The sequence below is a fragment of the Salmo salar genome, chromosome ssa12, assembly GCF_905237065.1.
Source record: "Salmo salar chromosome ssa12, Ssal_v3.1, whole genome shotgun sequence".
Lineage (NCBI taxonomy): Eukaryota > Metazoa > Chordata > Actinopteri > Salmoniformes > Salmonidae > Salmo > Salmo salar.
This window is the reverse complement of record NC_059453.1, coordinates 23,181,341-23,193,462: the sequence shown is the minus strand read 5'-3', so window position 1 is coordinate 23,193,462 and position 12,122 is coordinate 23,181,341. Positions and strand designations below refer to the sequence as shown.

The window sequence follows — 12,122 nt, the reverse complement described above, 5'->3', positions numbered from 1 at the left end:
TAGGAGCGTGGGATGCTGAAACGCTACATATAGCTAAATCTCACCGCATACTGAACACTATTAGAAAACAAGGTGCTATCTAGACTCTAAAAGGGTTCTTTGGCTGTCCCCATAGGAGAACCCTTTGAATAAACTTTTTTGGTTCCAGGTAGAACCCCTTTTGGTTCCAAGTAGAACTCTTTTGGGTTCCATGTAGAGCCCTCTGTGTAAAGGGTTCTACATGGCAGATTATGTGTTTAGATCAGTATATAATGATATTTAATTGAAGTACAGCATTCATCCAGGCTTTTGAGGGAGAGAGAGGGAGAGGGAGAGATAGAGGGAGAGAGAGGTGGAGAGAGAGAGACAGATTATGTGTTTAGATCAGTATGTAATCAGATTTAGTTGAACTACAGCATTCATCCAGGCTTTTGAGGGAGAGAGAGGGAGAGAGGGGGAGAGGGAGAGAGAGAGGGAGAGAGAGGGGGAGAGGGAGAGAGAGGGGGAGAGAGAGAGAGGGAGAGGGAGAGAGACAGATTATGTGTTTAGATCAGTATGTAATCAGATTTAATTGAACTACAGCATTCATCCAGGCTTTTGAGGGAGAGGGAGAGAGAGGGGAGAGAGAAGAGGAGAGGGAGAGAGACAGATTATGTGTTTTGATCAGTATGTAATCAGATTTAATTGAACTACAGCATTCATCCAGGCTTTTGAGGGAGAGGGAGAGAGAGGGGGAGAGGGAGAGAGAGGGGGAGAGAGAGAGAGGGAGAGAGAGAGAGACAGATTATGTGTTTAGATCAGTATGTAATCAGATTTAATTGAACTACAGCATTCATCCAGGCTTTTGAAAAATGTATCTAAAGAGTTTGGGAATCCCTGAAAAGAGTGTTCTCTGATGCTAGATACTGTTGCTTCTATCTGAAAAACATCGTTCTCGCTCTTGCACAGCTCTCACATTACTTCAGATAGTCTGACATCACAAGGGAAGGATCAAGGATCCTACAAAGCCCTACACCTCTCCTCCTCTCCTCTTGTCTCCTCCCGTCTCCTCCCCTCACTTCTCCTCTGCTATTCACGACAGCCAAGCCTTCAAGTGTGACTCTCACACTCTGACAGATGATTAGAAGACCCAGACCTCTGCCACTACATGGCCCACACACACACACACACGCACGCACGCACGCACGCACGCACATACGTACGTAAAGTTGTAACAGAATGGAATACTTCCATTTGTTGTACTGTTAATAGTGTATGACTACATAGGTTACTGTGGCTGGCTGAAACTAGCCATAAATAATGCCATATACAAGAACTGAGTATACTGTGAACAAATACAGGAGACCATTCTTAACTAGTGGGTTTGGATTTGCTCGTAGCTCTTTCGGTGTTTTACACTAACCTCTCTGCCGTTCTCTCTGTCCGTCTGTCCATCCGTCCATCTGTCCGTCTGTCTGTAGATTCTGATTGGAGAGGTGACAACGTTCTTTGTGAAAGCGGAGGGGGCTCAGGAGAAGACCATTGTGACGGCTGACTGCTGTTACTTCAACCCCCTCCTCCGCAGGATAGTACGCTTCCTGGGTGAGCCTTGCCTATAGGTCCCACTGTACATGATTCATAACATTATACCCTGATGAAGACAGCTTGGCTGTGGAAACGTTGGATATTACATTTTTGCATCTGAGCTCCTAGAGTATTTTCAAGTTTTCTACTCCGCCAGCCAGCACCTCGCCTTAATAGGTGTGCGTTTCTTTTTCCTCTAGATCCCACTGTACATTAGACCATATTGAACCTGGTGTATATTGGGCATGCTGCCTCACTACTGTCATTCAGCATAGAATTAAAGGTTTTATCTCTCTCTGCCCTCTCGTCTGTCTCTCTATTTCTCCCTTCTCCTCTCCCTCTCTTCCTATCCCTCTCTCTCTCCTCCCCCATCCTCTCCCCTCACCCTCCACCTCCTCCACCCCCCTTCTCCTCCTCCACCCCCTCAGGCGTCTACTCCTTTGGCCTCTTCGCCACCACCATCTTCGCCAACGCAGGCCAGGTGGTGACAGGAAACCAGACCCCTCACTTCCTGTCTGCCTGCCGCCCCAACTACACAGTCTTGGGCTGCCAGTCCCCCATGCAGTACATCACAGAGCGTCGCGCCTGCACCGGGAACCCCTACCTGGTGGCGTCCGCACGCAAGTCCTTCCCCTCCAAGGACGCGGCCCTCAGCATCTACTCTGCTGTCTACACAGTGGTATGAACTAGGGGGATGTTAGAGGGGAAGGAATAAAGTGTGACACCGGGAATAATAGATATGTTTTCTGATATCAGTGTTTTGAAGTGTGAATCAAATCAAATCAAATTTATTTATAGCCCTTCTTACATCAGCTGATATCTCAAAGTGCTGTACAGAAACCCAGCCTAAAACCCCAAACAGCAAGCAATGCAGGTGTAGAAGCACGGTGGCTAGGAAAAACTCCCTAGAAAGGCCAGAACCTAGGAAGAAACCTAGAGAGGAACCAGACTATGAGGGGTGGCCAGTCCTCTTCTGGCTGTGCCGGGTGGAGATTATAACAGAACATGGCCAAGATGTTCAAATGTTCATAAATGACCAGCATGGTCAAATAATAATATTCACAGTTGTCGAGGGTGTAACAAGTCAGCACCTCAAGAGTAAATGTCAGTTGGCTTTTCATAGCCGATCATTGAGAGTATCTCTACCGCTCCTGCTGTCTCTAGAGAGTTGAAAACAGCAGGTCTGGGACAGGTAGCACGTCCGGTGAACAGGTCAGGGTTCCATAGCCGCAGGCAGAACAGTTGAAACTGGAGCAGCAGCACGGCCAGGTGGACTGGGGACAGCAAGGAGTCATCATGTCAGGTAGTCCTGAGGCATGGTCCTAGGGCTCAGGTCCTCCGAGAGAGAAAGAGAGAAAGAGAGAATTAGCGAGAGCATACTTAAATTCACACAGGACACCGGATAAGACAGGAGATATACTCCAGATATAACCGACTGACCCTAGCCCCCCGACACATAAACTACTGCAGCATAAATACTGGAGGCTGAGACAGGAGGGGTCAGGAGACACTGTGACCCCATCCAACAATACCCCCGGACAGGGCCAAACAGGAAGGATATAACCCCACCCACTTTGCCAAAGCACAGCCCCCACACCACTAGAGGGATATCTTCAACCACCAACTTACCATCCTGAGACAAGGCCGAGTATAGCCCACAAAGATCTCCGCCACGGCACAACCCAAGGGGGGGCACCAAGCCAGACAGGAAGACCACATCAGTGACTCAACCCACTCAAGTGACGCACCCCTCCTAGGGACGGTATGGAAGAACACCAATAAGCCAGTGACTCAGCCCCTGTAATAGGGTTAGAGGCAGAGAATCCCAGTGGAGAGAGAGGAACCGGCCAGGCAGAGACAGCAAGGGCGGTTCGTTGCTCCAGAGCCTTTCCGTTCACCTTCACACTCCTGGGCCAGACTACACTCAATCATAGGACCCACTGAAGAGATGAGTCTTCAGTAAAGACTTAAAAACCTCTTACATCTAGACGTTCCGCTAGCGGAACACCGCTCCAATATCCAATGATAGGGCGTGGCGCGAAATACAAACTCCTCGAAAATCCAAAAACTTCCATTTTTCAAACATATGACTATTTTACACCATTTTAAAGACAAGACTCTCCTTTATCTAACCACACTGTCCGATTTCAAAAAGGCTTTACAACGAAAGCAAAACATTAGATTATGTCAGGAGAGTACCCAGACAGAAATAATCAGACACCCATTTTTCAAGCTAGCATATAATGTCACAAAAACCAAAACCACAGCTAAATGCAGCACTAACCTTTGATGATCTTCATCAGATGACACTCCTAGGACATTATGTTTTCAATACATGCATGTTTTGTTCAATCAAGTTCATATTTATATCAAAAACCAGCTTTTTACATTAGCATGTGACGTTCAGAACTAGCATTCCCACCGAACACTTCCGGTGAATTTACTAAATTACTCACGATAAACGTTCACAAAAAACATAACAATTATTTTAAGAATTATAGATACAGAACTCCTTTATGCAATCGCGGTGTCCGATTTTAAAATAGCTTTTCGGTGAAAGCACATTTTGCAATATTCTGAGTAGATAGCCCGGCCATCACAGGCTAGCTATTTTGACACCCACCAAGTTTGGTACTCACCAAACTGAGATTTACTATAAGAAAAATTGGATTACCTTTGCTGTTCTTCGTCAGAATGCACTCCCAGGACTTCTACTTCAACAACAAATGTTGGTTTGGTTCCAAATAATCCATAGTTATATCCAAATAGCGGCGTTTTGTTCGTGCGTTCAAGACACTATCCGAAGGGTAACGAAGGGCGACGCGCCGGCGCACGCCCGTCTCATTGTTCTCAGATCGACCACTATCCAAATGCGCTACTGTTTTTCAGCCAGAGACTGCAGAGTCATCATTCAACGTTCTGGCGCCTTCTGAGAGCCTATGGGAGCCTTAGAAAGTGTCACGTTACAGCAGAGATCCTCTGTTTTGGATAGAGATGACAAAGAAGGCCAAGAAATGGTCAGACAGGGTACTTCCTGTACAGAATCTTCTCAGGTTTTGGCCTGCCATTTGAGTTCTGTTATACTCACAGACACCATTCAAACAGTTTTAGAAACCTTTGAGTGTTTTCTATCCAAAGCTACTAATTATATGCATATTCTAGTTTCTGGGCAGGAGTAATAACCAGATTAAATCGGGTACGTTTTTTATCCGGCCGTGAAAATACTGCCCCCTATCCATAACAAGTTAAAGGTTGAGACCGAGTCTGCATCTCTCACATGGGTAGGCAGACTATTCCATAAAAATGGAGCTCTATAGGAGAAAGCCCTGCCTCCAGCTGTTTGCTTAGAAATTCTAGGGACAATTAGGAGCCCTGCGTCTTGTGACCGTAGCGTACGTGTAGGTATGTACGGCAGGACCAAATCGAAAAGATAAGTAGGAGCAAGCCCATGTAATGCTTTGTAGGTTAGCAGTAAAACCTTGTATGTTTCCGTACATTTCTATGTGCTTATGTTGAGATAGAGGGTATATCTAGAATTTATATATCTGTGTGTGCTTCTGTGGAGGTGCTGTATATCTAGACTCTATAGCTCTGTCTGCTTCTGTGGAGGTACTGTATATTTAGACTTGTATATCTGTGTGTATGTCTGTGGAGGTATATCTAAACTCCATAGCTCTGTGTGTGCTTCTGTGGAGTTACTGTATATCTAGACTGTATAGCTCTGTGTGTACTTCTGTGGAGGTACTGTATATTTAGACTTTATAGCTCTGTGTGTGCTTCTGTGTGTGCTTCTGTGGAGTTACTGTATATCTAGACTGTATAGCTCTGTGTGTACTTCTGTGGAGGTACTGTATATTTAGACTTTATAGCTCTGTGTGTGCTTCTGTGTGTGCTTCTGTGGAGGTACTGTATATCTAGAATGTATAGCTTTGTGTGTGCTTCTGTGGAGGTACTGTATATCTAGAATGTATAGCTCTGTGTGTGCTTCTGTGGAGGTACTGCATATCTAGCCTTTATAGCTCTGTGTTCACTTCTGTGGAGGTACTGTATATCTAGACTTTATATCTCTGCTTGCATCTTAACCTCCACCTCTGTGTGTGTGTGTCTGCAGAGTAGCTTTTAAAGGAACTATTCCTTTCTGTGTGTGTGTTTCAGATGTACGTGACGCTGGTGTTCCGTACAAAGGGCACCCGGCTGACCAAGCCCACCCTGTGTCTGACCCTCCTGTCCCTGGCTGTGCTGGTGGGGGTGGTGAGGGTTACGGAGTACAGGAACCATTGGGGTGACGTCCTGGCTGGATACCTGACCGGAGGTGCCATCGCTGCCTTCCTGGTGAGGGGACTGGGGAAGTGGTAGAAATGGGGGTAGGGGGTAGGGGTGGAGGGTAGGGGTGGAGGGTAGGGGTGGCAGGTAGGGGTGGTGGATAGGGGTGGCGGGTAGGGGTGGTGGGTAGAAGTGGGGGTAGGGGTGGTGGGTAGGGGTGATGGGTAAGGGTGGGTAACGTCCTGGTTGGATACCTGACCGGAGGGGCCATCGCTGTCTTCCTAGTGAAGGGACTGGGGGAGTAGAGGTAGGGATGAAGGCTAGATGGGGAGATGGGGTAATGGTAGGTGTAGGGGTGGGGGTGGGGATGAAGGCTACATGGGGAGATGGGGTAATGGTGGGTGTAGGGGTGGGGATGAAGGCTAGATGGGGAGATGGGGTAATGGTGGGTGTAGGGGTGGGGATGAAGGCTACATGGGGAGATGGGGGTAATGGTGGGTGTAGGGGTGGGGATGAAGGCTACATGGGGAGATGGGGGTAATGGTGGGTGTAGAGGTAGGGATGAAGGCTACATGGGGAGATGGGGGTAATGGTGGGTGTTGGGGTGGGGATGAAGGCTAGATGGGGAGATGGGGGTAATGGTGGGTGTAGAGGTAGGGATGAAGGCTAGATGGAGATGGGGGTAATGGTGGGTGTAGGGGTGGGGATGAAGGCTACATGGGGAGATGGGGGTAATGGTGGGTGTAGAGGTAGGGATGAAGGCTAGATGGGGAGATGGGGGTAATGGTGGGTGTAGGGGTGGGGATGAAGGCTAGATGGGGAGATGGGGGTAATGGTGGGTGTAGAGGTGGGGATGAAGGCTAGATGGGGAGATGGGGGTAATGGTGGGTGTAGGGGTGGGGATGAAGGCTAGATGGGGAGATGGGGGTAATGGTGGGTGTAGGGGTGGGGATGAAGGCTACATGGGGAGATGGGGGTAATGGTGGGTGTAGGGGTGGGGATGAAGGCTACATGGGGAGATGGGGGTAATGGTGGGTGTAGGGGTGGGGATGAAGGCTACATGGGGAGATGGGGGTAATGGTGGGTGTAGGGGTGGGGATGAAGGCTAGATGGGGAGATGGGGGTAATGGTAGGTGTAGGGGTGGGGATGAAGGCTACATGGGGAGATGGGGTAATGGTGGGTGTAGAGGTAGGGATGAAGGCTAGATGGGGAGATGGGGGTAATGGTGGGTGTAGGGGTGGGGATGAAGGCTAGATGGGGAGATGGGGGTAATGGTGGGTGTACGGGTGGGGATGAAGGCTAGATGGGGAGATGGGGGAAATGGTGGGTGTACGGGTGGGGATGGGGACATTGGGGATTTTGTGCATTACCCATTCAGTTTCAAGTTAGAGCTGCAATGTTTCAATTTACATCACTTTAAATAACTTGACTTTGGCAGCACATTTTTACAGACTCTCTCTCTCTCTCTCTCTCCTACTCTCTCTTTCCTTCTCTCCCTACCCCTTCTCTCTACATCTATCGCTCTCATTCTCTCTCTCTGTCTGTCTTTCCATCCCTCTTTCAAACTCCACCTCTCTCTACCAGGTGACATGTGTGATCAACAACTTCCAGCAGACGGCGTCAGCCCTGCCCCCGCTGCCCCCCCAGCGCCCTCAGCCCCCCCACGGCATGCCGCTGTCCACCCTACCTCGCGTGGAGAGTCCACTTGAAAAGTTAAGTTGCCCTCAGGTAAGGGCTGGGGGTCACAGGGGAAAGTGTTCTCATAAAATGAGCCGTCCTCAAATCTCTTGTAAATATGAATTCAAATATGAATGTGAATTCAATCAATTCATTCGTTCATATTCATTCTTACAAGAAGGGTATTTTTTTATGGGTCTCTTTAGTTTATTGGTTTGGTTGTTACATGTGTTCTCTCGCCTGGTTAACCCTCATATCCCTTATGATTAACCGGGAGAAATCAAGTTAAAATAGATTATACTGTTCAATAATAATATCCTCCCCTTTTCCAGCTTTATGAAACCCGATCTGTCTAAACCTTGTCCCATCCCCTCCCAACACAGACCTATACCTCTTTAAATCTTCCAATCCTATTTGTATTATTTCCCTCTGTCACCCTGTACTTCTAATTCTTTAACACATTCCTATCCTTCTTGCCTCCTGACCTTGTTCTCTCCTTCTCTCTCCCCTCCCCCAGGTTCCAAGACTTCCATACACTGAGATCACATGACCATCAGCCATACCTGTGCCCCGCCCCTCCCGATGTGCTCCTCCCCTCGCGGCGCTTCATCTCCAGCGAAGTCTAGACCTGCCCTCCGTCTCCGAGCACCACGCCCCCTGCCCCGCCCACCCTGAGGGGCGGCCCCCTCTCCGGCGCTCGTTCTCCACCCAGGTCTAGAACATGGAACCTAGAACCTAAATCACCCAGATCCAACCTCAAAACAACCTTACCTGGGCGGGACTACCTGGACTTGTCCAATAAGAAAGGCTTGTTTTTGTTTTCCGTTGCAAAACATTTTGCTACGGTGTGCAGTAACGAATATGACCCTGAAGTAGGTAGAAGTTTACCCTAACCATTAATACATGGTCAAATATCTTGTCATCCTTGTATGGTTAGGGTTGGGGGTAAGGGGAATCTGATCCTAGATCTGTGGTTAGTCTCAATCACCATGGAGACAACCCAGGCCATGGCCATGGTAACCGGCTAAGTCCTCTGTGGGCTAAACGGATTTGATCGGATATGGCGTCCTTTCCCTCTGTCTGTCTCGACCTAGTTCATCAAAAGTATTTTTTTGCCTCCTACTCTTTAGATTTTTTCCCAAGATAACCCAGTGGTGTACAAATACAAGCTCACCAAAGCCAAGACTACTAAGAGCTGTGGAAGCAATTACAGTACCTTTTCCTTCGTCACAGTTCTATTGTTTTGTCTCCACTTCTCCTTTTGGGTCTCCTCCTTTTCTTCTTCTACTACTCTACTTTAATGTACAGACAGAGAACACTAAACAGTGGTTGAACGACACAGAAAGAAGGGCACGGTGGATAAAAATGTTAAAAACACAGTGGAAAGATGAGATCAATATACAGTACCAGTCAAACGTTTGGACACACCTACTCATTCAAGGGGTTCTCTTTATTTTTACTATTTTCTACATTGTAGAATAATAGTGAAGACATCAAAACTATAAAATATCACACATGGAATCATGTCGTAACCCAAAAAGTTTTAAACAAATCAAAATATATTTTATATTTGAGATTCTTCAAAGTAGCCACCATTTACCTTGATGACAGCTTTGCACACTCTTGGCATTCTCTAAACCAGCTTCACCTGGAATGCATTTCCAACAATCTTGAAGGAGTTCCTACATACGCTGAGCACATGTTGGCTGCTTTTTACTTCACTCTGCTGTCCAACTCATCCCAAACTATCTCCTTCTTGGTCAAATAGGCCTTACACAGCCTGGAGGTGTGTTGGGTCATTGTCCTGTTGAAAATCAGCAATGGCGTATTGCTACAGAATGCTGTGGTAGCCATGCTGGTTAAGTGTGTGCGTTTCACGAGACACGGCGGTTGGAACCAAAAATCTCAAATTTGGACTCATCAGACCAAAGGACAGATTTCCACCGGTCTAATGTCTATTGCTCATATTTCTTGGCCCAATCAAGTCTCTTCTTCTTATTGGTGTCCTTTAGTAGTGGTTTCTTTGCAGCAATTCATGTTGAGATGTGTCTGTTACTTGAACTCTGTGAAGCATTTATTTGAGCTGCAATTTCTGAAGCTGGTAATGAACTTATCCTCTGCAGCAGAGGTAACTCTTGGTTTTCCTTTCCTGTGGCGGTCCAAATGAGAGCAAGTTTCATCACAGCGCTTGATGGTTTTTGCGACTGCACTTGAAGAAACTTTCAAAGTTCTTGAAATGTTCCGTATTGACTGACCATCATGTCTTCAAGTAATGATGGACTGTCGTTTCTCTTTGCTTATTTGAGCTGTTCTTGCTATAATATGGACTTGGTCTTTTACCAAGTAGGGCTATCTTCTGTATACCACCTCTACCTTGTCACAACACAACTGATTCACCTCAAACGCATTAAGAAGGAAAGAAATTCCAGAAATTAACTTTTAAGAAGGCAAACCTGTTAATTGAAATGCATTCCAGGTGACTACCTCATGAAGCTGGTTGAGAGAATGTCAAAAGTGTGCAAAGCTGTCATCAAGGCAAAGGGTGGCTACTTTGAAGAATCTCAAATATAAAATATATTTTGATTTGTTTAACACTTTTTTTGGTTACTACATGATTCCATATGTTATTCCACAGTTTTGATGTCTTCACTATTATTCTACAATGTAGAAAATAGTAAAAAGAAAGAAAAACCCTTGAATGAGTAGGTGTGTCCAAACTTTTGACTGGTACTGTAAGTCCTCAGTGACTGAACGATGGAATCAAAGGAGCTGTTTGTAAAACTCAGGAAAAATAACCAGGACAAAGGAATAAGAACGGTTAAGAAGATTTTTAAATATTTTTACGTGGTGAAAGAGGATGTACTTTTGCAGATGATGGTGATGGCGCAGTTTAACTACCAGAGGCGTATATGCTAATATATGATTAAGTATATGTTGTGTATTTTGTGTTTTGGGGGATATTTAGTTTAGTTAAATACTAGTCTATCCTCTGCTGTAGCTTCACACTATAGTAATGTGATGTTGTTTTCCCTCATCTGACACGGAGTAACATTCAACTGGATATACTGTAACAACATATGATTACATTACTGTTATTATACAGGTGGATAAAATGTTACCAAACAGACATGAATAGCTCAAACAACCCTCAAGACGTCACGATGCAACAGCCCAGTTACTAACACCCAATAACTTTCCTACATTCTGGAATATACATTTGATATGTTTCTTCAAATATACATTCATTATCAATACTGAAGTGGACAGGCTACCTGTAATTCATTATCACTATTGAAGTGGACTGGCTACCTGTCATTCATTATCACTATTGAAGTGGACTGGCTACTTGTCATTCATTATCACTATTGAAGTGGACTGGCTACCTGTCATTCATTATCACTATTGAAGTGGACTGGCTACCTGTCATTCATTATCACTATTGAAGTGGACTGGCTACCTGTCATTCATTATCACTATTGAAGTGGACTGGCTACCTGTCATTCATTATCACTATTGAAGTGGACTGGCTACCTGTCATTCATTATCACTATTGAAGTGGACTGGCTACCTGTCATTCATTATCACTATTGAAGTGGACTGGCTACCTGTCATTCATTATCACTATTGAAGTGGACTTTTCTGGTTTGTTTACTTGTTGATGTATTTCTATCGTTTTTATATTTATGAAGCGAAATGTTGCTGCGAGGTCAGTGTGGTTCACTCTTTCACTTAGCATGGCAGTTTTTCTGCTGTCCGTTTACACAGACGCTGCTCTCTTGTTCCTGCTCCTCTTCCTCGTGTTCCTCTTCATCCCCATTGTCATCACTTTCCCCTTTCATACTTCTCCTTCTCCTTAAATAGCCTGAAATCAAACTATCGATCTGTTGTAACAAAAGTGAAATGGAACAATGTTCACTTGGGAATACAGGCTTCTCTTCAACCCCGTCTTTTTCAGGTGAACATCTGTACTGTACCTCCTCTCTTCCATATTCACCACTCTATCTAGATCCCTCGTTCATTCTCTCTTTCACCTTTACTCCCTCCATTCTCTCTCCAGTCTAGTTAGAACACTGGAGCAAGAGTGTATTGTGTCTTAAAGGTATACAGGTTTCTTGTTGTGTTTGATTATGTTATACTGTATGTTATATCAGTCACGCTAACAAGAGCATCAAACATCCTGAAACTGTCTGTTAAGAGCAAGAGTAGCAAACATCTAACTTTAGCTGGATTGTAGCATAGAGAGATGAAGTGACATTCTATAACAGTCGCATTGTTAACACAGTCAGTGATCAACAATTGACTCAACTTGAGTGACTGACTGAAGTGTGTGTGTGTGTGTGTGTGTGTGTGTGTGTGTGTGTGTGTGTGTGTGTGTGTGTGTGTGTCTGAAAAACACAACATCCTAACTGTTCATGTGGTGATCCAAACTTTTTTTTTTAGGGTTCCCTGGCTGTCATATACTCCTACCATAACTATGCAGTCATCATAACTTAGTGGTTCTTCAGGCATTCTGAGGAATCGTTGAGAACCTCTTACAAAGCCGTCTCCATGAAGACGGTACTCATCATAATGTTGTATTCATATTAGGATGTATCCTCTATTTTGTATAGATTTGTCAGAAAAATAAATGCCTATTGCT

The 12,122-nt window shown here is 45.5% G+C and overlaps 1 protein-coding gene across 4 annotated transcripts in view; it reads left to right on the top strand.

Moving 5' to 3' along the window:
• Positions 1-8,968, top strand: part of LOC106589906 (phospholipid phosphatase-related protein type 5) — a 62,785-nt gene extending 53,817 nt beyond the window's left edge. For 2 of the 4 annotated variants that reach the window (XM_045691095.1, XM_045691096.1), the window contains 5 exons: positions 1,440-1,560; positions 1,971-2,221; positions 5,698-5,874; positions 7,391-7,518; positions 8,001-8,968. In XM_045691095.1, coding sequence (XP_045547051.1) covers positions 1,440-1,560; positions 1,971-2,221; positions 5,698-5,874; positions 7,391-7,518; positions 8,001-8,109 — 786 coding nt within the window. In that variant the 3' untranslated portion in view covers positions 8,110-8,968. Of the gene's footprint in view, positions 1-1,439; positions 1,561-1,970; positions 2,222-5,697; positions 5,875-7,390; positions 7,548-8,000 lie in introns of all 4 variants that reach the window. The other 2 variants (XM_045691097.1, XM_045691098.1) reach the window with 2 other exon arrangements.
• The last annotated feature ends 3,154 nt before the right edge of the window (positions 8,969-12,122 follow it).